Raw genomic sequence first — 26,295 nt, forward strand, 5'->3', positions numbered from 1 at the left:
ATCTATAATGATCTAGTATAACTATTATTAGTGATATAAAATATTTTCCTAGAAAAATGTGGACAGTGACTTATGAAATAGCCCTAAGAAATTTACTAGATGAGTTAGACACTGGGATAGAAAAGTCTATAGGAAAAGGTTTAGAGTAATCCAAACTGTAACAGCGTAAAATCATAGGTAACCCAATGATCTTAAAAATTCATTTATTTGCCAGATGATAGAGGGTCCCACTTGCAATGACTTAATTTTTAATATACTACCAGAAGTGCTCTCTGTCCACCAAATGGCTTGGATATAATATAATCTAATGTAATATAATATAGAGAGTAAAATGATTATTTCATGTAGTTCTTTGCTGTATTTTTCACCTTAACCAAAAGTATTTTCATTTGAAAATTACAAGTTTACTTTCTTCCAAGAAGAAAAAAAAGGAACTTCAACTAGAATTATTCTTTGGGTTTTCTCAAATATTTCATATAGTTGCTATATGGAACAAACAAAAAAGGCAAGTTAGTGTGTCTATCAGCCTACACAACATTAGTAAACCATTATGAAACTGTATTTTTACCTAAAAAACATTATGAAGACACTCCATTTTTTATAGCTCTTAAAAACCGAGAGATATATACAGACATTTTTATAGTCGAAAAAAGTAACTTAGGAAAAAAAAAGAAAAAGAATTTCGAGAATAGTGCTGATCATCCAATTGCAGTTGTAAAAAGACAATGGTGATCAGGTTCCTAATATGTACATAACATACTTCTAGAAGGGGGAAAGAAGGATGCATATGGGGGTGCTTTCCTCTAACGGAGTCAACATGTACACAGGGGCAGGGAATGGTGACTCACACATTTTGCCTTGAATGCCAGTGTTTTATTTGAATCTTTGAAATAAGTATCTATGTATTATTTGTGTTAAAAACAACGAACTGCAGCAGGAGCCATTCATGCCTCCCCGCATCATCAGTGCTGCTTCCTGACTGTGGCTGGACCCCTACAGTGGCTACAAATACTGCCTCCCAAATGCACATTAACCAAAATACAAATACCTAGTAAGGGTTTGAAGAAGTATAGCTGAATTCAGTAATGTTTGGAATGTATCACCCATGTTTTGGTAGAGGATACAACAGGCACGCTTGAGTTCAAGTTCTGTGAAATGGCACGATGTGCTGTTTGGGGCGGTCACTCCTGATGGAGTCATGTGATCAGGGCAGGCACGATTTCTCTCACTGTACTGCTGACTGCACTAGAAACAATGCTCACCTGTTTTGCCTTTCTGTTTTTTTTTTTTAACTGTTTGACTTGCCTTTGAAAAACCCAGAAAAGACAAAAACATTCCACTGTTCATTCGCTAAGTCAAAGCCAGTGCTCCTTAAAAAGCTGGCTGATCCCTACCCCCTAATTACCTTGCAACACGAAGCTGTGACAGAAGACCTGTCAGCAGATTTTATTGACATCCCTTGAGGAAAAATCCTCTTTCTGTTTCACTTCATGCAGAAGGTAAGTTTGCAAAAGGGAACACTTGGCAGTACTTCAGATGCTCACTGTATGGTGGTGTTGATAATGCAGTTCTTTTGCTGGATGATGGCAGCTTCTACAATGCTGTATGATTCACGTAGACCATCATGCCCCAGCTAACTGCATTCACTGACTAAACAAATCATTCAAACAATCACCTCAACTGTTTAACCTTTTCTCTTCCTACAAGCTTAGCATTTGGCTATGGGCTGACTTTATGCTGAGTTCTATTGTTGAAAAGTGTCATGCTTCACCTGGCATGCTTACAAAATGTCTTTCATGCAGATAAACAGTCAGCTGACCTGAATGAAGAACACTGGTAATTACAGGTGATGCACTAATATTTATTGTATGTTTTAAAGGGAATGGCAAAGTATCACACAATTAATACGTAGATTTAAAATGAGTTTTTTTTTTAAATAATAGAGTCACATTCACACAACCCACAATAACTTCCCAATAAAAATTCTGTTTGTATAAGACATAAAATATGTCCCAAATAAAAATGTATCCAGGTAGTCAAAGCATACGCTTTCTTTTTCCTAGTAGTAGGGAAAAATCAGTGTGACTTGGTATCTCTAAATTGTTTTCGTGAGCATGTGAACCAAGCATCCCAGAAATCATGTGGGTTCTCAAGCCATTGAAGTCTACAAAATTGCTCAAAGCCACAGGTAAAAAGTCACTTGGGGAAATATTTGTAAAATAAATATGCTGGCTATTGTTTGGACTAACTCCCATGGGAGAAGGATTATCTTCCATAATACAGCTGATCAGCGTAACCAGTATAAGGTCTAAAATTACACACTTTGGGAACAGGCTACATGTATTGCCTATTCACAACTGTAACGAAAGAGATTGGGGAGGACACAAATAAAAGAAAAATGCATTTACTCACTGTGTTAAAATTTGGAAAGAGCCCAACAGCAGAACTACTGTCCACTGGAAAAGACATAAATGGTTTGATATCCAGTGAAGGCTGCATCATCAGGGTAGGGGTGCGCACAAAAGCAGGAAGTGTAGTTGTGTGGCATGTACTGCCTGCCAAGAACAAAACAAAAATGAATTCAATCTCTTGCTCAGATCCATCGCCTTCCCCAACCTACCGTGCAAAAACAGGACTGCTGAGCTGCAACCTGAGAGCAAGAGAGTTATGCTGAAGGTAAACGGCACAGGAGGAGAAAATACAGTTAAAAAGGGTCTTCTTGCTCATGATGTAAGACAGTGATGCAGAGTACTTCCCTATGGCAAGGGCCAAGGGCTGCTCAGATCGGGCAGAGGTACATAGTATATGGATCCTGCTGGCAGGTGGGGCAGAATAAGATCATTCTGTTGTTCAACCACTGTCTCTGACTTGCCAAAAATGTAGGAGAGAGGAGGGGAGGAGCCTCTTGCAGCCAGATGCTCTTTACTATTCAGAGTTATTGAATGGCTGGTAGGCATGTTTTATGCAAATCAGAGATAATTATAGGGTTTTTACAAGGGGGGGAAAACCTTGGACTCACAGTCACTGCCTGCTCCCAAGAAAATTATGACTCAATTTTATCTCTAAAAAAAAACCAAACTGAAAGTTGCCCTTACTCTGAGGGAAATAAGTAGTCTAGACATTGGATAGTTAGAGAACCTTAACGGAGTGATTACTACTAAAGGGAGAGATTACTACCCAGGTGGGGCAGGGTACCGGGGGACAGGGAGAAGTTAGGACAAAAACTCAAATATTTGTCTCCAACTTGAATTCTAATGAGCCTTGTATTATTGTGGCGACTAATCCCTTTTTAACAATTACATTAGCTGTCATCTCTTTAGGAATCTGGGCTAACCCATGTGTGGGAGATTTAAAGCACTCCTCTCCAACAACAAGCATTCTTCTTCTGAAACCTCCATCTACTGCAGGTAAGTAGCTGTTGGTGCAGGTGGCCCTCTGGGAGATAGGCTCTGGTGTGCCTTTTTTTTTTTTTTAAATATAGTAACATTATTGAGATATAATTCACATACCAGACAATTCTCCCACTTAATGTGTACAATTCCATGGCTTTTAGCATATCCATAGCGTTGCGCACATCACTACAGTCAATGTAGAACATTTTCACAATCCCTAAAAGAAATTCCATACCCATTAGCAATTTTTCCCCATTTCCTCTCAATATCCCCAGCTCCCAGCAACCACTAATCTACTTTGTTTCTAGGTTTGTCTATTATGGACATTTCATTTTTTAAAAATTTGTTTTTAAAGATTTTATTTATTTACTTGAGAGAGAGCATGTGCATGTGCATGAGCAAGGGGAAGGAGACAAGGGGAAGGGAGAAGGAGAGAGAGAATCTGAAGCAGACTCTGTGCTAAGCATGGAACCTGACACAGGGCTCGATCTTACCATGACCTGAGCTGAAACCAAGAGTCGGCCGCTCGGCTGCTCAACTGACTGAGTCACCCAAGTGCCCCTATTATGGACATTTCATTTACATGAAGTCAAAGAGGGACGCTTGGGTGGCTCAGTTGGTTGAGCGTGTCTGCCTTTGGCTCAGGTCATGATCCCAGGGTCCTGGGATCGAGCCCCACATTGGGCTACCTGCTCAGAGGGAAGTTTGCTTCTGCCTGCCATTCTGCCTACTTGTGCTCTCTATCTATCATCTATCTATCTATCTATCTCTCTGTCAAATAAATAAATAAAATCCTTAAGATAAATAAATAAACGAAGTCAAACAATATGAGTTCTTTTGTGACAGGTTTCTTTCACTTGGCATAAAGTTTTCAAGGTTCATCCATGTTGTAGCATGTATGAGAATTTCATTCCTTCTTAAGGCTGAATAATATTCCATTGTAGATGTAAACACTTTTTTTTTTCCTTATTCGTTCATCAGTTGATGGGCATTTGGGTTGTTTCCATGCTTGCGTTATTATGAATAATGCTGCTATGAACATTTGTCTATAAGTTTTTGTGTGGAGATATATTTTCAGTTCTCTTAGGAATATACCCAAGAGTAGAACTGGGGACTCTTGGGCTGTATGGTAATCATATAGTTTAACTTTTTGAGAACTTTCAGAGTGTTTTACAAAATGGCTGAACCATTTTATAGTACCACAAACAATGTACGAGGGTTCCAATTTCTCCCAGCATGTCTATATAGGGCCACAAATAATTATACGCCGAAAATCTCCTACTGACTTCAAGGAGAAATAAACAGTATGGGAAAATGCTCCAACTATTAAAATTTCCTCCAATGTTCTCACACAGTGTTCCAGAATAATTAAAATTTCTATTTCAATGATATATTTTTTGATAATGGATTTCCTTAATAAACTCTGCATTATATTTCAAATCATTCCAGAACATTATTAGTAATAGTTTTTAATGGACTATCATGCCTCATTTACATTGATCCTCAAGACAGAAAAAAAAGAAAATGGCATCTGAAATATTCATCTGTAATGGCAAGTCTTTAGGTCAGCCCCATCCATTAGGGAATATAGAGGAGGACTCAGCAAAAACAGAATCAACCGAAAGTATAGATCAAGCAGTAATGGTTTTCTCTGATGCCAAAATAAATACTCTAATCTCAGTCTGGCATTCACATAACCACCCTGTATTTAATTACACATTTTTCTTCTAATTAGGTAATGTTACATTCATTGCTAACTTCAGAGCTTGCAGATCCAAGATGATATATTATGTCAGTGTTTCGATGTTGCAGAAGCACTTATTATAATCTTTATTTTTAAAAGCTTTGCTTTAAAATCTTAGCTAAATTGAAAAAAAAAGATATTTCTTATTTTAGACCGATGGCCTTTTACAACTCACAATTATTATAATTGTCAAAGGTCGAAAGTCCAAAAAGTATACAGAATTATTCTACTTAAAGCTGCCTAATGGACAAATGATTTTGCCATCACGGGTCTCCCCACATCAAAAGCAAAATTCTTTCTATAAGCCCATGTAGTACAAGGTATCGGAGGGCTTGGCAAGAGTCATTTTATACTCACAAACTCAAATCAAACATAATGCAACATGGAACTTGACAAACAGATTGCTCCATCAACAAAGGTCAGAATGCACAATGATCCCCTTTACCCAACCAAATATCTATGCTAATAAAGACAAGGCTTGAGAACTATTTAGCTGCCACCATTCATTAGCATAAAAACTTAGCAGCTGTTTACCATTCATTAGCATTTTAATGACAGACAATTTGCCATGTTAAACACAGATTGTTTTAAAGTACTGGTAGATCTCCTGAATAAATAAACTGCTTTCATCAATTCCCCTCACCTCAACCTTGCTGTTTTCACTTTTCAAACCTGCTTTTTCATGTCACTTCTCCCAGACCCATTGCTTCAAAGGAAGTTTTTGCAAATGGGAAATGAATAGGGATAAAGGGCTTTTTTGCACAAATTAGGTCAGGCTTTAATCCCTCTGTCACGTCATTCCAGATTTTGTTGCTGCTCCCCCTGCTGGGAAGCATTTCTCCTCACCTTGGGATGCCCAAAAGTTGGTGGGAAATACAAGCAGAAATTTGTCCAGAATACATTGTACCCTGCAAGAAAATGCTTAGTATCTTTAACATTTCCTGGGAAAACAGAAAGGGTTGACAATATAATGAGCATTAAGCATGATATCATGTATCTTTTACATTGCTATGCTCATGGGACAAGTCCAGCCTTTGTCTTTTGTATGAACTATTTGGCAATATTATGTAAGACACCCCCAAATGTAGTTCTATTTCAAAGCAAAGGATACAATCTTACATATATATCATAATGAATCAAGTCATAACAGGGCTCCACCTTATTTGATAATAAAGATTTTTATTTTTTTAAGATTTTATTTATTTATTTAGAGAGACAGAGCAGGGGTGGGGGGCTAGAGAGAGAGGGAGAGAGAGAATCTCAAGCAGACTTTCTGCTGAGTGTGGCGCTGGACCCGGGGGCTCGATCCCAGGACCCTGAGATCATAACCTGAGCCAAAATCACGAGTTGGATGCTCACCTGACTGAGCCACCCCGGTGCCCCAATAAAGATTTTTATATCACTTGCTGTATATATAGACCAAACTCCCTGACCTAAAATGAAATGCACACAAGCATGCATGCCTTCTCCAAAGATCCAACAGTCACCGCTCTCACACGGACACTGCACATGTTCATATACTTTCCCATAAGAATGCTATTAACCCTCTCCCCCAAATTTCATTTTCATTGTAAAATCCAAGTTGTATTCATCTATAACTATGAAACTAATAATGAGAACGACAACTCACCACTATGATCATAAAACTATTATTCGGCCAACTGCCTCTGTAACGTAATAGGTGCTTTATTATGTCAACAGATTATGTTGTAATCCATCACAATAAAACCCCATTTGAGGGTTAGGTGACACGTGAAATTATTGCCTTAGTCTTTGACCTTTAGAAATATAATCTTGAAGATTTAGGTGATAGCTCTGAGGGTTCCTAGTGGCTCTTCTCTATGTACCAAAACATGAGCAGATGAAACACCCCAGTGTTAGAAGGAGGAAATGCCGAAGTCACAGAAAAACTGTATGGAGAAGCATTTACAGAATGAAATCAAATCTATTCTATATCCCACAGAAATAGTTTTTTTCTTATGCCATTATTATGTATGTCTGCCCTAGTGAGCACTGAAATAAAAAGCTTAACATATAAAAGTCTATCAGGTGGAGGCAATGCCAATTATAGAACTCCCAGAGATGTCTTTAAAGAAATTGACACTTCAGAATGAGTGACACTTCAGAAGTCCTACCAAACTCAGTTTTCTTTTTACTGCTTTCCCAGCTTTGTTGCCTCTTACCCTGAGTAACTTTCCCTCTTAACCGCCACAATCACCACCCAGCGGCTCCTCTCCTCCTCTCTCATCATTTCTATTCTTTCATTAGTCTAACACCTGAGGAAAACAAATTTATCAAGAGATCAAGTGTGTCACAAGGAGGTGGCTATGTGAATAGGAGATGTGACTGATAAAGGGTTTTGTTTCTGAAAAGGCCACGTAATAACAGTAACAGAGATAACATTTTTATAGTGCATACTATGTGCCCGGCCCTACCTTAAGCACATTACACATGCGTGTACAGAAGTATACACACAGATAAGAATATATACATATTTGTACATGTATACCCATACATACTCATAAATTGAATCAGACAAAATTTATTTTACTTTTTAAGAGAAGATAAAATAGTAACAACTACTACCATTTAATGAGATTTTACTCTATGTGAGGTATTGCTAAGTGACTTGTGTCCCTTATTTTATTAAATTATAACACAATTTGGGGTGCCTGGGTGGCTCAGTCGTTAAGCGTCTGCCTTCCGCTCAGGTCATGACCCCAGGGTCCTGGGTTCGAGCCCCGCATCGGGCTCCCTACTCCGCTGGGAGCCTGCTTCTCCCTCTCCCACTCCCCCTGCTTGTGTTCCCTCTCTTGCTGTGTCTCTCTCTGTCAAATAAATAAAATCTTTAAAAAAATTATAATACAATTCTATGAGGTTTGCGTTATTATCCCCGTTTTACAGATGAGAAAGGTGAGGCTTAAAGAGACTGAGATCACCTAGTATGTGGTAGGGCCTGGGTCTAAGCTCTTGCTTATCTGGCTCTAAAGCCCAGCCATCTTTCCATAAAGTAGGTTATATGTAAAGTTGTTAAGTGAAAAAGATTCCGTCCTCAAACACATTTAGAAAATGCTGGCTTCAACAAAGTTTAAAGTGGTTCTTTTTTGCAAGACATCTTGGAGCTTATAATATACTAACAGGCACTGTGAATGTCTAGGCAGATATAATTTCTACTTTCCATTTCTTTCTTTTTTTTTTTCATAGAGCTTCTGGAACAATTATAATGCTTGGCATGTCCTTCAGGCAATGCTGTTCTACACACATGAACTCTACCAATTCAGGAGAAAGCCGATGACTTTCATGTCTACCACTTTCTTGTTGTGCAAACCTGTGATGAAGGATAGCTGGAAGAAAGGCAGGCAGGGACAAGCGCCCCCCCCCCCCCCTTAAGAGGAAACCATCCTTAAGAGGATTTTACACCACCCTGGAAGGAGCCCTCCATCCTTTCCCCCAGGATGGATAGATGACAAAAACTGGATTGGATGACAGGCTCATGGAGGGCTAATCAGATTAAAGCAGCCTGCCAAGGAGCCCATAAAAACCCCTAGACTTAGAAAATCTGGGTGCAACTCTCTCAGGTGCCCTCCCTTTTTGGGAGCTTTGTACCAGCACTTTGCTATCACTCAATACACCTTGCTTTGCTGCCACTCTGTCTACCTTTTCATTCTTGGAAGTGGCATGACCTAGAACGGCGGGCACCAAAGGATAAAGAAAATCTGTAATACTTGGGACAAGTGATTTTTATTTCTTTATACCTCTATTTTCTTTTTTATAAATTGGGGAAAATAAGAGTAGCTACAGCATAGGACTGGTAGGAGTACTAATTGAGATTTTTCTATGCAAAATGCTTAAACCTGAGCCTGACAGATAGCAAGTGTTCAATAAGCTTTGGTTACTGTAGTTAGGAACCATTCCTACTCCTCTTACACTATGCCATATCCCAGGAGGGCATAAATACTTAAGTTCATTAATACTTGTAAAAGGCAGGATATGTAAGGGATCATAAATTATCAACAAAATGCTAAAGAGTTTCAAGAAAGAAACTGCATCTGGTTAGCAGTTGGGTTCATAAATGTTTTCATAGATGATTATCTCTTAAGATAAGCCTGGAGGAATGGTTGATATTTTGAGAGGCGGATATGGGAGAATGGTGGAGGGAAATACATAAGCAAAAAGCATGGAGAAAACTGAATGTATTAAAATTCAAAACTTTAAGGATTCAAGATATTCTTAAGCATACATGGTTGAGAAGGTAAAACAAGAAAGAGAAAAGTAGAACATCTAAAAGACCTTGGAGTAAGCAAAGATTTTTTTCTTTTTTTTAAAGACTCACTCATTCTAGAGAGAGAGAGCTTGCCAGGGTGCACGAGCAGGGGGTGGGGGATGGGGTGGGGTGGGGTGGAGCAGTGGGACAGAATCCCAAGCTGACTCCCTGATGAGCACGGAGCCCCACCTGGGGCTCAAACCCACGACCCACGAGATCATGAAATCAACAGTCAGATGCTCAACTGACTGAGCCACCCAAGTGCCCAGAAAAGATTTTTAAAATAGGAAACAAAAGATATTAATCATAGGGGTGCCTGGGTAGTGCAGTCGGTTAAGCGTCTCAGTCTTGATTTTGGCTCAGGTCACGATATCGGGGTTGTGAGATGGAGCCCAGCAACCGGCAATGCGTTCAGCAGGGAGTCTGCTGGAGACTTTTTTTCTTCCTCTGCCCCTCCCCCCATTCTCCTTCTCTCTCTCTCTCTCTCTCACCTTAAATAAATAAATCTTTAAAAAAAGATGTTAATCATAAAAAAATTGACAATATACTCCGTAAAGAATAAAGCTTTGGGAATATGACATATCAAGGGAATGAAAAGGCAATCCAGAGTGGGAGATTATAATAAAATATATATTTTGACAAAGAACTTTAATCTAGAATACAGAGCTCCTAAAGATCAATAAGAAAAAGGAAAACATGATAGAAAAAAATGGGTAGAAGATTAGCCACTTCACAAAAATATATACTAAAATGGCCAGTAAACAGGAAAAAGTGCTTAGCTTCATTAGTCATTAGGGATATGCAAATTAAAACTGCAATGAGATATCACTACATACCCATAAGAATGGCTACAGTGAAGAAAGATTGAGATTGTTAATGAGGATATGGAGCAGCTAGAACTCTTTTTTTTTCAGTTTTTTTTTTTTTTTTAGTTTTTATTTAAATTCCAATTAGTTAGCATACAGCATAATACTAATTTCAGGTTTATAATACAGTGATTCATCATCATCCATACATCACCTGGTGCTCATCACAACAAGTGTACTCCTTAATCCCCATCACCTATTTAACCCATCCCCTCACCCACCACCCCTCTGGTGTCAATTGTTACAATACTTTGTGTGCATTTTTTAAAAAAATTTTACTTAAATACAATTTAATTAACATATATTGTATTATTAGTTTCAGAAGTAGAATTCAGTGATTCATCAGTTGCATACAACAGCTAGTGCTCATTACTTCAAGTGCTCTCCTTAATGCCCATCACCCAGTTACCCCATCCCCCTGCCCACCTCCCCTCCAGCAACCCTCAGTTTGTTCCCTATAGTTAAGAGTCTCTTATGGTTTGCCTCCCTCTGTTTTCCTCTTATTTTATTTTTCCTTCCCTTCCCTTCCCCTACGTTCATCTGTTTTGTTTCTTAAATTCCACATATGAGTGAAATCATATGGTATTCATCTTTCTCTGACTGCCTTACTTCGCTTAGCATAATACCCTCTAGTTCCATCCATGTCTTGCAAATGGCAAGATTTCATTCTTTTTGATGGCTGAGTAATATTCTATTGTGTGTGTGTGTGTTTGTGTGTGTGTATCTATATCTACATCCATTTATATATATATATATACCACATCTTCTTCATGCATTCATCTGTTGATGGACATCTGGACTCTTTCCATATTTTGGCAATTATGGACATTGCTGCTATAAACATTGGGGTTCATGTGCCCCTTCGAATCACTATCAGTTGTTACAACTACTTTGAAAAACTATTTAGCATATCTACTAAAACTGAACATACACATACCCTATGACTCAGCAATCCCACCTCTAGGTATTTACCCAATAGAAAGGATATGTACTAGAATGCTCATAGCAATACTCTTTATAAGAACTGCAAACTGGAAATTAGCTAATTAACCCATCAATGGTAGAAATAAATAATTTTGGTTCTTCATGCAATAAAACATTCATATAATGGAATATAGCAATGAAAACAAATGATTTATAATTACATGCAACAACAAATAGACCTTGCAAGTGTGATGTTGAGGAAAAAAACTAAAATAAGGGAGCATATCAACATGCTGTGTGATACCAATGTACACAAAGTACAAAATCATGCAAAATGAATCTATACTGTTAGGAAAGGGCTATCCTTGTAGGAAGGGTGTGGGGAGTGACTGAAAAGGAGCATGAGAGGGGCTTGTAGGGTGCTGGAAATTTTTCTACTTGATCTTGGTGCCAGTTACACAGGTATGTTTGTGTACATTCATCCACTGTACATTTATGTGCACGTTTCTGTATGTTTTCTCCAACAGAAACTTTTTAAATTGTTCAATGATAATAATTTTAGTAAACTATTTCAGCAAATACAGGAAAAATTCTCCAATAAGAAGAACATCTTCAAACACTGTCAAGTTTGTCTACTTTTAGGATGAATATGATGTTTTTCCCACTGCCAGCTTGATTTTGCTCAAAATGATTTGGGAGAAAATAAAAGTTCCCTTTAATGCTGATGCTTCCTTGCTGAATTTCATAAGTGGACAGAAGAGACTGACACGGAATCTACTGATGCCAAAGAGAAAAATGTGTATCTAGAACTCTGAGTCTATAAAATCTTCACGATTGGCAGTTCTGCTCCTGAATCTCCCTTGGGGCACCTCAGGGTTCCCTCCAAAGAGCTCCAACAGCAGCATCCTGGCAGAATGTTGCATTTAAAAATAAGTCCTTCTGAGTACCACACTGAAGTTTATGGGCAATAATGAAGTTCTGCCTCAAAAAACAGCAGTGAAGCCACATCATGATAGATTTTAAGCTACAGTGTCCTTTGGGTTTAGTAGTAATATGCCAGCTTTTACACAAAACGATGAATCTTTTACTAAGACTCAATGGATGGCTTTTTGAATGCGTGGCAATAGAATACTTAAAGCCAAGTGGTGATTCATTTATACCTGAATATTGTGCTCATGCACTGACTTTCCTATATTTAAATGTTGGAAAAAAAGGGTAAGCTTTTTTTTTTTCTTTACTCTCTAGTACAAAATACAGTTTGATTAAACATGTGGCATACTTCATTAGTGGTCATCCTTTTGGAAGCAGAATTGAAAAATCTGAGAATTTCAGAATTTAAGTAAAGAAGATAAGTGGTTCTCAAAAAATGTCTTGAGGGGGCACCTGGGTGGCTCAGTCGTTAAGCGTCTGCCTTTGGCTCGGGTCATGATCCCGGGGTCCTGAGATCGAGCCCCGCATCGGGCTCCTTTCTCCGCAGGAAGCCTGCTTCTCCCTCTCCCACTCGCCCTGCTTGTGTTCCCTCTCTTGCCGTGTCTCTCTCTCTGTCAAATAAATAAATAAAATCTTAAAAAAAAAAAAAGTCTTGAGGACCAATTGTCTTCTTTAAAGCTGAATTTACATTTTTGCTTTGTTACTGTTTTCTCCACTTGTAACCCGATTTTATTAAGCATGACCATGCAAGAAAGGAAACTAAAGAAGGGAAAACAGGATTCTGACAAGTGCTTTGTCATTTTTTGAAATAGTTTTTAATACACCTGACTTATCAAAAGGGAATGTCATGTGCTTAGTTCCTAAATTACTAAGTCTTTAGAGAAGCCAAAATTATCTCCAGATAGGGCTTTACTAAAATTGTCTGAGGTCAAGAATGGATTGGGAGGTCACAGTAGCCTGACGAAACTTTCTGGCAAAAAGATATAGGGAAATGGTCCTGCACTACATTTGCCCAATGACTCCTGTCTATGGCATCAAGATGCTTTCATGAAGTCTGAAGCCTCTTTCTGTTTCAGAGGAACTTTTTGCTCTCCCTTCCCAGCATGTGAAGGACCTAATGGCTGCATGGAATCATGGTTTATTGTAGAAACCTTCCAAATAAGGCAGACTTTGCTGGGAAAAGCAACCACTATGTATCTCAAACTGTTGAATATTTCTAGAGGAATTATATTTCATAAAATTTTAGAGTAAACATAATTTAAGAATCTACCCTTCGTTTTGCATGAGATGAATGATTAAGAGAATTTAATCCACCATGAAACCTGACTGATGGTAGAATCACATTCAGAGTTGCCATTGCCCAGAGACATTGTTTTGAATATTTAAGTCTATACAATCGAAGATGTACAGGAGTCATATATTGAAGTCTTAATCTTCTTTAAAAATTTAAATAGATTTGTATTTGGTCTGTTTTCTTTTTATGCTTTGCCTGAAATTTAGGAGTATTCATTTTTCAGTGAGATTTTAATCCTAATGTTTTATTAATATGAATAATGAAAGAAAGAAGTTTAAATCAAAGAGAAAAGCCAGCGCAACCAAGAGCCAACATCTCTTTCTATTTTAAAGAACAGAGGAAGATTGATCGCAACACCTCATTTTAAAGAATTTTTTTAATATTCTCAATGGTATAAAAAAGGAGAACAAACCCCATTAAAACTATGCTTTCAACCATACTGTTTGTATTGAAGTACTATCAGTAACTGCAACAAAAACGCTATCTGAAAAGACACATTTTTTTCCAAGCTAGGCAACTGACCTTCCATTGGAGCAGATCAAAGCAGCAAGACCATGGAGGCCTCTGGGTCTGTCTTTAGGCCTCTCTTCTGCAGCTCACAAAAGGGCCAGGCTGAACGGGCTGCATACAGCAGCTCAGGAGGTCAACACATCCAGCTGCTGCTATAAATTCTAGCTCCAGGATACAAAATGTTTTAGCCCCTAGTTCAGAGAATTTCAGTTCTTGCATCCAGTGACTTTGCTATTTGCATTTAAGAACCAAATGGGGGGGAGGGGGAGGAGTAGTGGTTTACTTAATGGTCCTTTAAAAAGATATTTTTTCCTCCAGAAGCTTGCTCAATTTAAAGAAACAGAGTTAATATTTGCTCTGCCAGTGCTCTCTACTCCCACCTTGGTAGAGAAAAGAGGTTTCCTTAGCTTAAATATTAACTAAACATTTCAAAGCTATTTAAAAGCTGTTGCCCATGTTCAAAAAAAAAAAAAAAGTAATAGGCTCCTAGAAAGCACAATTTGGGAATAAATAGGACAGCAACAACTGTGTTATAAACTTTTTTTTCCTTTTTGCATACATATTCCATAACTTCCATATTACATTGCACTATAGAGAATTCAAGACAAATTCTAGTGGTTTATAATCCTGGTGGCCATCCTAGACGAGGCCACTCTTGGTCCTCCATAAGCCAAGAAGCCACTTTCATCCAGAAACTGCAGAGATGGCTCCCACTTGGCAGCCACGGACCATGAAAGCTGCCATTTCATCCCTGTGGAAACCTAGTATGGGGTGACTAATCTGGACATGCCAGGAATGGGGGGAGCAGAGATTGTAAGTAATGGGGAGATAGCAAGGTTCACTTGGGGCAAAAAGGTGAGGGGGATTTGAGGAGGGAAGGAAGAGCAACCGGTTAAGTTTGGCTGACTTTTACAGAGGGGACTAGAATCAACACCAATTCCTTATTTGGAATTTCCTAACATCTCACTCCTAAAATGATTTTTTTCCCTTTTGTCTTTTGTTTTTTTTTAAGATTTTATTTATTTATTTGACAGAGAGAGAGAGAGAGAGCACAAGTAGGCAAAGAAGAAGGCAGATGGAGAGGGAGAAGCAGGCTCCCCGCAGAGCGGGGAGCCCGATGTGGGACTCGATCCCAGGACCCTGGGATCATGACCTGAGCCGAAGGCAGCTGCTTAACCGACTGAGTCACCCAGGCGCCCCTCCCTTTTGTCTTTAATTGTATTGTCAAAACCTGTATAGAATGAAGTAGAGCAGAGCAAAAACTATATAAGCAAGAACAACTTAGTTAAGCAGGACATCTGATTTCCTCAAAGGAGCTGGACAACTGGGAGACAATGTGATATCGCCCTTATCCTGAGAAACACGGGGTCCCGTGACCTAGGGGATGCTTGCACTCCAAAGGGTCTTTGAACGGAATGGCGACCCCTGACCCGGCTTTTTGGAACTCTGCCATTGTCTTCACATCCTAGAAATTGAGGTCACTTGCTTCAGTCATTCAGGCAGCTTCTGAGGCACTAGTGATATGCAAAACAGCATGAGATAAGGCCCTCCAGTGAATGCCCAAGGATTTTCTGCACTGGAAGTGATTCATCATAAATGATCGCCTCTGTCCCTGTGTATCATGTTTATTTTTGTATCATTATCCTGACTTTGTACCAGTTTTTCTTCTACAGAATTTTTTTTTGGCTTCTCAAATGCCTCTGTCTCACTTCCCCAGTGAACACCAACAAAAGTCAAAGACATAATGATTTTTTAATAAGGTGCCACATGGAAAGTAGAGAATTTAATCATAGCACTCATCATTTTCCTTGTCACTGCTTTGCTTTATAAGGCAAGAAAGGAATGGAAATACTTTTTTTTAAAAGAATATTTGTTTTGACTCTTGGTCTCTTCTGAACTTCAAACAGCCTTTTTAAGCTCCCTTTGCTTTGAAGGACACAAATGGAAAAGCAACAGACCTGGGCTCAATGTATTCAATTTGACAAAGCATGTTGCCAGTTAAAGAAAATGCAAAAAAGAACCCAAAGTTCCAAAATTGCACAATCTCTATTCCCAAATGTTGATTGACTTAACGTGTCTTTTTTTCTCTAACACCTTCTTTCTCTGTGTCTCTCTTATCTCTCGTGGTCTCCCTAGTCTCCCTCCCTCTCACCTGTTTATCTTTTCTGCCTCTCTCATTCCTCTTGTCTCTCTCAGGTCTCTGTTTCTGTCTCTTTCTACCTCTGCATATGGACCTGTCTGTCATTCTTGTCTCTTTGTCTCTATCTCTGTCTTTCACTATAGTACTGCCCGGGAACTGGAAAGCACTCAAACTTTGTCATTTGCCTTCTTTCGCAGCATTCATTTTCTTTTCAATAGTTGCTTCCATAAATCAAAAGACAGAATAGCAAGATTTTACTAATATCAAGAAAAGTTTTTCCTTGTGACAAGATAAAACAATTAGATGAAGGTCACGTCTCTGGTTATGTCTCAAGTAGTCATGTCAGTTGCAACCACTGAAGATTGTTTTTATATACATTCACATGATAATATCTGCCATCCTCATGACAGAGTAGAGCAAGTTAAGAATTTAAATTCACCAAAGAATTCAGTGGTGTATATATATAGTTTTTAAAGATTTTATTTTTTTATTTGACAGAGAGAGAGAGCTCAAGCAGGGGGAGCGGTAGGGGAAGAGGGAGAAGCAGGCTCCCCCCTGAGCAGGGAGCCCGATGCGGGACTGGATCCCAGGACCCTGGGATCATGACCTGAGCCAAAGGCAGATGCTTAGCTGAGCCACCCAGGCGCCCCTCAGTGGTATATTTTTATAGAAATTCGTCATCAGTGTCCTGGGTTATACAAATACCATATAGCTTTCTGTTGTGGAGCACAATGTGCTTTAACACATATTAAGTAGGCTTCTAACCTGTTACATGGCTTATGATCGATCACCCCACATTTTTCTGATGAGGAAAATGGTTCTCAGGGAGAAATTATTCCATGACGAAGCAAATATACAGAATGAAGCCAATAATGGGCCCAGGGCTAGAAAAAAATTTTCTTCCAAAATCGAGCCTAATTGTGATAACTACACCGAGCACCGGTGTCTGCAAAGAAGTCCCACATCATAGAGTGTTTAGCACCTTGGAAAAATTAAGGCTCATTGGCTTTAATCTACTCATTTTTTGCAAGAATCCTCAGTGTTTACATCTCTACTTCACCAATGAGGTAGAATAAAAGAAGTCGATGCTCTTTTAGTATTTTCCAAACCACCTGAAATCCTACTGGGGACTAGGAGATAAAAACATCTACCTGGTGCCAAGACTTCTTAAGTTCTTTCCTAACAGTAATATTTATTCATGTTTAAAAAATGGCAAAACTGAAAAAAAAACCCCCACAGAATTTTAGGTGGGGAAAACTAAAGTGATAACATTAAAACAGAAATGAGAATTTCATAATCATCTATTGTATACATACAAACTACATCTATCCTCATAACAGACAATACTCCCACTTGAGGAGCTAAACTTACCTAGTTTCCAGAGAGATTTCTATGCCCAAGAGTCTAAATAAACATTGAAGCCACTGAATTTTGACTTGAACTTGATGAAACATTAACAACTTGAAACACGCTTATCATAAAAATCATGTGGCAAGAGTGCAAATCACCCATGTCACCTAATTTTGTGACAGGCTACCAGCCACTGTTCTGTCAGTTTGAATGTGAATTCTTGAATAGGTACAGTCATCATCTTAAATATACTTCCTGAAGAGAAAAGTGAGAGAGGGTCTAAATATTTGGATTAAACATGAATTTCATTTTTACCTACTAGTTATTCTGAGACAAACTTCAAAAGGAAAAAGATAAAGAAAATGTGGGCAATCAGTCACATCTTTATTATATTTAACAAAGTGAAGCAATATTACAATTTAAATAAAAACAAATTAGAAAACCAGGGGGAGTTGTGAAATTAGCAAATTCTATTTGTTCTAATTCTGCTACTTTTCTCTGAAATTGATTTTAACTGTTTTACATTTTTGTCACATCCTTCATGAAAAAGTTCCCTGAGGTGTAAATGCTGATCAGCCAGCAAAGCTTACCTTCGTTTTTAAGATTACAGTCCACGTTCACTTCTGCATTTGAGCACTGTGCGAAGTATTACATTGAGAGAGAAATAATTCCATCATTTCAACCTGGTGCTTCTGTGAAATGTGGTGCTAGGAAACAGTCGACAGGCACTGCGTCTGAACAAATCATACGTCCTATAATTGCCGCTTAGCTCTAATTACTATTGAGGATAGTGTTTGCAACTTGATTCCAGGGAGAGGGCAGACTACCTTCTGACGACACTGAACCAAATATATCCTAAAAGACTGACAATTACTTTCTTTCATGTAATTTTGCTGAGTAGCTGAAGCAACTCAGAAACTACTTACTAGGCCATGGTAAAAATGAAATCAAATCATCTGCCACCCACCTCTCCTTCCCAACAAAGCAATGCAATTCGCTCAAAATACTTACTTGTTATAACAATTTGGAATTTTTGGTATCTCTTAAAGGGATTTTTTTTTTCTTTTCTAGGTGGGCAACTAAATCTTTATTTTATGTTTTTATTATTATTTTTTAATTTTTATTTTAAAATTGTTTTTTATTTCCAAAAGAAATGTGTTCTCAAAATAGGAACTTTGTCTATATTCTTAGTCCAGAATAATTTATTTGCATGCCTTTAGGCCTGAAGAATTTCCTTCCTTTCCTGTGCATTTTTAGGTTTTAAGTAAAGATTCATAGCATATAATTTAAAAAGACTAAAGCAGGTAACTATTTGATGATAACATTAACAGGGCTGTTTATGCTTTTCAATGCCCAAAACCTAATTTCAGTTACATGGGTGAATTATCGTAGTGAAATTAGCAGTTGTGTAGGCTTGGAACTGAAATGATACAGTATGTACTCAGATGTCTAATCTCACTCTTCGTCCAGTGACATCTGATCATGTGATCATAATAAGGTTTCTGATATATCCATGTGACACAGTATGGCTATGACTGAATGGTTCTTTTGCGTATGCTAGGCTGATAGTCATTGATATTGATGAGTTAGCTTAGTGGGCATTTGACCGAATGGAAGAAACTTGAAGTGACGGATGTTTTAAATGTCAGGAAGGATTTTGCACCTTTGTTTGTGCAACTTGGCAACATTTGCCAACCAGAGCCAACACTTTAGTGACATACAGAACGAATTACACCCACCCAAATCCAGAGATGCGATATATCTGCTTATGTCAGATTTGCATGGTAACTATCAGGGACAGGTAAGCCTAAGGGAATAATTAAATGCAGCAGTCAAAATGGTAATTACACGACAGATGAATGGATAAAGAAGATGTGGTATATATATACAATGGAATATTATGCAGCCATCTAAAGGAATGAGATCTTGCCATTTGCAACGACGTGGATGGAACTGGAGGGTATTATGTTGAGTGAAATAAGTCAAACAGAGAAAGACATGTATCATATGATCTCACTGATATGAGGAATTCTTAATCTCAGGAAACAAACTGAGTGTTGTTGGAGTGGGGAGTGGGGTGGGAGGGATGGGGGGACTGGGTGATAGACACTGGGGAGTGTATGTGCTCTGGTAAGCGCTGTGAATTGTGCAAGACTGTTGAATCTCAGATCTGTACCTCTGAAACAAATAATGCAATATATGTTGAAGAAGAAGAAGAAGAAGAAGAAGAAGAAGAAGGAGAAGGAGAAGGAGAAGGAGAAGGAGAAGGAGAAGGAGAAGGAGAAGGAGAAGGAGAAGGAGAAGGAGAAGGAGAAGGAGAAGGAGAAGGAGAAGGAGAAGGAGAAGGAGAAGGAGAAGGAGAAGGAGAAGGAGAAGGAGAAGGAGAAGGAGAAGGAGAAGGAGAAGGAGAAGGAGAAGGAGAAGGAGAAGGAGAAGGAGAAGGAGAAGGAGAAGGAGAAGAAGAAGAAGAAGAAGAAGAAGAAGAAGAAGAAGAAGAAGGTAGCGGGAGGGGAAGAATGAAGCGGGGGAAATCGGAGGGGTAGACGAACCATGAGAGACGATGGACTCTGAAAAACAAACAGGGTTCTAGAGGGGAGGGGGGTGGGAGGATGGGTTAGCCTGGTGGTGGGTATTTAGGAGGGCACATTCTGCATGGAGCACTGGGTGTTGTGCACAAACAATGAATCATGGAACACTTCATCTAAAACTAATGTTGTAATGTAAGGGGATTAACATAAGAATAAAAAAATTAAAAAAAAATGGTAATTACAATACCAGCTCTTAGAATTAGTGCATATATCCAAGCCCCATGATCTCAGTTGTTACGAATAATAACAAAATAGCATTCTAAATGGAACATAGCATGCTAGCTCTATACTTAGTTCCCCCCAAATAGCAATTGTGCACTTCTTGCTCACATAATATTTAGTTCATGATTAAAATAAACTTGTACTGGGCACCTGGGTGGCTCAGTTGGTTAAGCATCAGACTCTTGATTTTTGCTCAGGTCATGGTCTCAGGGTTGTGAGATCAAGCCCCACATAGGGCTCCACACTGGGTGTGAAGCCTGCTTAAGATTCTCTCTCTCCCTCTTCCCCTCCCCCTTAAAAAAATAAAATAAACTGATAGTGCTGTGGTTTTCACTTTTATTATTTAAAAATTCTACACCTACATTTAAAAATCTAGACACCTCCTAAGAAAACTCTGTGTTTAGTAGGGATTATACTGTTACTTTCTTTGAGGTACTTTTCTTTCAGTGGAGCCAGGCAAATTATTCCATTCTTTTTTGCCTGTCTTTAAGTCACGTCTGATTCCTGGAGTATTTTCCAGGACATTCCCAGGCCTGGCATACTAGTCCATTCTCAAACTCCCAAACCTTTTATTTGTACCTGCCATAGGTCCTTTGTTTAGTTCGGTAGTGTACAAAGTGTGGTCCCTAGACCAAAAGCATCAGCATCACCTGAGAACTTGTTAGCAAAGCAAATTCCCAGGCTCCATCCCAGACCTGCAGAATTATAAACTCTGGGAGTGGGACCCAGAAATCTGTGTTTTAACCAGCCCTCCAAGTGATTGGAAACATGCTGATGGTTGACAACCACTGGTTCATGGTGCATGTATGTACCAAGAGCAGTAGGAGAATGTGATAAGGAACATTTAAGCTTCTATGGGGGAAACTGTGGGAGAGCTAAAGGCCTAGCAGAGAGGTGGCATTCAAGTGGTGATCTAAAGGGGTGGCAAAAAAAGAGTAAAATTAAAAAAAGGGTGTGGCAAGAGACTGAAAGAATCTGAAGGAGGCACCAGGCATCCCTTACCCAGCCAACATGTCACGTGTGCCCTTGTGTTAATGCAGCCCCACGAATTCCAAGATCTTACTCAGTAAGTTACCATCTTTCTTCAGTCATTTCATTCTTAAGGAAAGCAAAGAAAACTTCCCTGATTTTTGTCAGCTTCTTAGTCTACCAACTACTCTGTCTTTTCCTTTAACTTTATTTATTATTTTTTTAATTATTATTATTATGTTATGTTAATCACCATACATTACATCATTAGTTTTTGATGTAGTGTTCCATGATTCATTATTTGCGTATAACACCCAGTGCTCTATGCAGAATGTGCCCTCCCCAATATGCATCACCAGGCCAACCCATCCTCCCACACCCCTCCCCTCTAGAACCCTCAGTCTGCTTTTCAGAGTCCATCGTCTCTTATGGTTCATCTCCCCCTCCGATTTCCCCCCTTCATTCTTCCCCTCCTGCTATCTTCTTCTTCTTCTTTTTTTTTTTTTAACATATAATGTATTATTTGTTTCAGAGGTACAGATCTGTGATTCAACAGTCTTGCACAATTCACAGCACTCACCATAGCACATATCCTCCCCATTCCTTTAACTTTAATTCCTTTTAGCATAGCCTATACTTCCTTTTTTACTTTTTTTTTTTTACTATCCCTTTGCTTCATAAATCTGGCTTCTGATTTCTCCATCTTAATAAACCTATAGTTTTGAAGTCCTTTATCAGTCCTTCTTGATCTCTGTACCATTGTAGAATATGATCCCATGTCTAAATACCTCTTTTCCAAGCTCAACGTTTGTATTTCTGAATACCTGCTGGAGTCCTCTTACCTGTATTATCCCATTGGCATCTCAGCTTCAACTTGTACAAAATTAAACTATATCATCCCAGCTCCCCCGATCCCTAGAAGGGACATTCCTCCTCCAGTGGTCTTTATTTCGCTGCCTGGCACCATGGATTTTCTGGCTATATAGACTCTAAAACTTGAAACTATATTTGACTTTTCCCTCTTCCTTGCCCCTGAATCAAGTTAGTCACCTCCTTCCCCTTTACATACCCATTGTTGTTACCTTCATTTAGGTCCTCATTAGCTGTTCACTAGCATAATTCTTTAATCACTGTACTCCCCCTGTGGTTAAATGAATTCTTGAGAAGGATGGCTTGAATCAATCATGTTCCTATTCAAATGTCTTCCATTGTTCCCCTTAGAGAGTTACAGGCGCTGAAATCCAATACTGTGCACCTGTTCAAATCTCTACTCTGCTACTTACCAGCTGGGCAACATTAAATGAATTAATTGACTTGTTAAGCCCGTTTTCTCAGCTGACAAGTAGGAATAAAAACATTAATCATATCTCATGAGGAGACCTGAAGGAACTAACACATGTAAATTCTTACTAAGGTGCACAGAAGGCTGAAGGATTTAGCAAATGATAAGCATTATTATCATTATCACCAAAACCATCACCATAGAATACAATTCCAACACCTCGGTTCAGCAGCCATCACCATCCTTAAACTTAACTGAAAACTTTCTAAGATATGCTCAACTGAACTATTTCTCAGGGACGAGGACAAAATGGTTTTCTTTCTGTCTCTGGCTTCTCAGGCAGTGCTTTTCACCTAGCAGTCACTCTAGAAATATTTACTACACAAAGCACTGCTTGTTTCTTGTACATACATACTTTTTTTTTTTTTTAAGTTCTGTTGCTTTGCTTATGCTTCCTAGGATGCGCTTGCCTTTCTGTCTGTCCCCTCTCAAGTTCTAGCTTCAAGTGGCATTTTAAATGCCTTTCCGTTTCCATCAGAAGAAAGTATCTTGCTCTCCTTTGAACCTGCAATACATTTCACTAATATCTCTTCTACAGTATTTAAGACATTCTATTGTGTATGTGTCTTTTTCCACACGAAGCTATCAGCTCTTCTGGGTTAGAGACCAGACATGATTTGCTGCTTTCGCCTAGTGACTCGCCCAGAGAAAGCACTCAACAAATGTACTGAATAAATGAATGAGGTAAAAGGAACGGCTCTACACTCTTACATGAACTGTGCGGCTGTGAACTACCTGGTGAAAGGCTTTCTTTCCCATTGATAATTATGACGGTCTTCAAAGAGGAAACATGATGAGAATTACAGAAACAAGTTTTATTTATTTATTTTTAAAGATTTTATTTATTTGACAGAGAGAGACATAGCGAGAGAGGGAACACAAGCAGGGTGGAGTGGGAGAGGGAGAAGCAGGCTTCCCGCTGAGCAGGGAGCCCGATGCGGGGCTCGATTCCAGGACCCTGGGATCAGGACCTGAGCCGAAGGCAGATGCTTAACTGACTGACCCACCCAGGCGCCCCCAGAAACAAGTTTTAAAGAGCCCCTTATAAATGTGGTGTTTTCTTTAAACCTTGGGTTTAAAGTTATTCTAGAACTCAGAAGCATGCTCCACATAAATAGTCATAAACATTCATCAGATTCCTGGGATAGTGCCCAAAAGCTTAGTTAGCCCATAGGACAGGTGTAGTGGCTGGAATATTACATTAGCACCTCAATGCCAACATTACTACAAGGGGTCATGAAAAGGAGTCGATAATCTGTGAGTGTTTATGAAGTGCTCAAACTTCCTTATAAAACATCAACCATGAATTTTGTTTTCTTCCTCATATTTTAAGACATACTCCAGGGACGCCTGGGTGGCTCAGTTGGTTAAGCGACTGCCTTTGGCTCAGGTCATGGTCCCAGGGTCCTGGGATGGAGTCCCGCATCAGGCTCCTTGCTCAGCAGGGGGCCTGCTTCTCCCTCTGCCTCTGCCTGCGGCTCGCCCTGCTTGTGCTCGCTCTCTCTCTGACACATAAATAAATAAAATCTTTTTTAAAAAAAGACATTCTCCAAGAGCTGTAACCAGAAGCCAGTTTTCTTGTGTATTCAAATGATTACTTTTCATTGCCAGGATGAATGTGCTCTGGTTAAAGCACGAATTTATAATTGTTGATTATAAATTGTAAATTTAGAAAATGAAAGTCTTCTATAAAGTTGTTGATATGTTTAAATTTTCAGAAATCAGAAATTATTTTCTTTTTTGGTTACAATTCTAATTTTTAGCTCCTTTGTCTTCATTTTGGATTAATTTTAAATTGACTGTGTGGCCCCTGATACTCTAGCTTCAGTTCCTTTACCCACATCCCCTGACAAATACATTATGGCCCATTAACAAACTTTTAATTACATTCATTAGGGGAGTCTGTTATTTTAAAGTAACTCTTCAGTGAGTAAATAATCCCTTTTTAATGGAAAAATGATTGCCTTTCCAATTATCTGAATTGCAATTTTGGATTTTCACAAATTTACTTAAAGCAGACAAGCCTATAAACAAGAAATTATCAATGAAAAAGACATTTTTTCACTGTTATTTTCGTCCCCCCCCGCCCCAGTACTGAGCTAGACATTATGATAAACTGAAAACAGGGGTCCTTGGTCCTTGACAAGGTGACTGTTTGGAGAACAAAAATAATATATCTGAAATTCTTGGAGACTAATACAAAGACACATAAAATTTAGTGTGAATTACAGGCCCAAAGAGAAAAGTAGAGAGAATACAACCTCACAAGGGCAGGGATCTTTGTTTTTTGTTCACTAACATATCCTAAACCCTTGGAACTGTGCCTTACGCGTTACGAGCTCAAAAAACAATTGCTCCACCAAAAGGAAAGAGAAGTGAGTTAGAATGGCTGAAGAAGTTTCACTGGGAAGGCAGGACTTAAGTAAGACCTTAAAATATGTGATTCCTTGGTTTCTCCTTTTGCTCACCACCTACATCCAGACTATTACTTCTTTCTGCTTCTCTCCATGTCACTGCCACTTTCTAGTCCAAGCCACCAACATCTATCTGGACTATAGTTAATAGCTCTGAATGGATCTTTCTGGGAACATTTATGTTCCCCTACACTTGGTCTCCATGTAGCAGCCGAACTGTTTAATACTACAAATCTTATTGTGTTACTCCCATGCATAATGGCTTGCCACCGCACTCGGAATAAAATCCATCTCCTTCCCATGGCCTACATTTACCACATGATTAAGCCTCTGCTTACGTCCAAAACCTCACCTTGTATCACCTCCACTTGCCAACCTCTTCCCCTTCCAAGACCTAAGCTTCTTTTCTCTTTCTTGAACATGTCAAATTCATTCTTATCTCAAGGCTTCTGTCTTTGCTGTTCCCTCAGGGTGGAACGCTCATCCCTAAATTCAGTTGTGTCTCAGCTGAGGTCTTCAGCACGGTGTTTCCTCTGTTACATGGTTCTGTTTTATCTACTCCATCCACTTATTTGTCTCTAAAATGATCTTGTTTTATTTACTTGTTCACTGTCTCCTCTCACTGCAATGTGATCTCCATGACAGCAACAGCTATATTCTAGGTCCTTTATTCCCCGCTTCTAGAACAGTGCTAGGCCTCTGACAGGCACTGAGTACAGATTTTGAATGAATGAATGATTTTATTTCCCCAGCCTTTTCAAGTACGAAGACACTTTTTACACATCGAATGATTTGAAGGGCTCCTCACATATTATTATTCTTTTCCTTCCCATGAGTATTCACTGATTATATACGATGCTGTTATGAAGTCAGGAACAGTTTTTCAAATAAAAACCTATCATTATTACAGTAGGGCTGACATACATTTGACAAGAGTATGATATGTGAGACATGGTATTTATTCAATCTATCAAACACACGGTGCACATTTCCAGTTACAGGTACATGAAGAACCTTTGCCCACAGATGTTATGGGATCCTTGAGTAATATGCAGACAATATGAGAGAACAGGGGAACGTAAGCCATCCTACTTAGCACTTTCTCAATATAGAGATACGAATAAACTCAGGTGAAGCCTTAGCCTAAACCAAGGATAAACGAACTTATTTTTTGAACCCTCTAATACCTACTGTAGAGTTTATTGGTCATCTTCACACAGTAGTATGATAAGGGCTAACACATTACATTTATTATATGCCAACACTATTCTAAGCACTTTGTGCCTATATTAATTCACCCAATCCTGCCAATTAACGCAGTAAGGGAGGAACTTACTACTACCTGC

General features: G+C 38.9%; 1 protein-coding gene across 8 annotated transcripts in view; it reads right to left on the reverse strand.

The window, feature by feature from the left end:
• The window catches only part of ZNF385B (zinc finger protein 385B), a 396,676-nt gene that overhangs the window by 85,244 nt on the left and 285,137 nt on the right, over positions 1–26,295 (reverse strand). For 5 of the 8 annotated variants that reach the window (XM_045868424.3, XM_045868423.3, XM_054506110.2 and 2 more), the window contains one exon: positions 2,413–2,555. In XM_045868424.3, the coding sequence (XP_045724380.1) occupies positions 2,413–2,555 (143 nt within the window). Of the gene's footprint in view, positions 1–2,412; positions 2,556–3,509; positions 3,748–18,004; positions 18,281–26,295 lie in introns of those variants that run through there. The other 3 variants (XM_045868428.3, XM_064586782.1, XM_064586781.1) reach the window with 3 other exon arrangements.

The sequence above is a fragment of the Mirounga angustirostris genome, unplaced genomic scaffold, assembly GCF_029215605.1.
Source record: "Mirounga angustirostris isolate CCGP_5_RB_7025 unplaced genomic scaffold, mMirAng1.0.hap1 SCAF_3, whole genome shotgun sequence".
NCBI lineage: Eukaryota > Metazoa > Chordata > Mammalia > Carnivora > Phocidae > Mirounga > Mirounga angustirostris.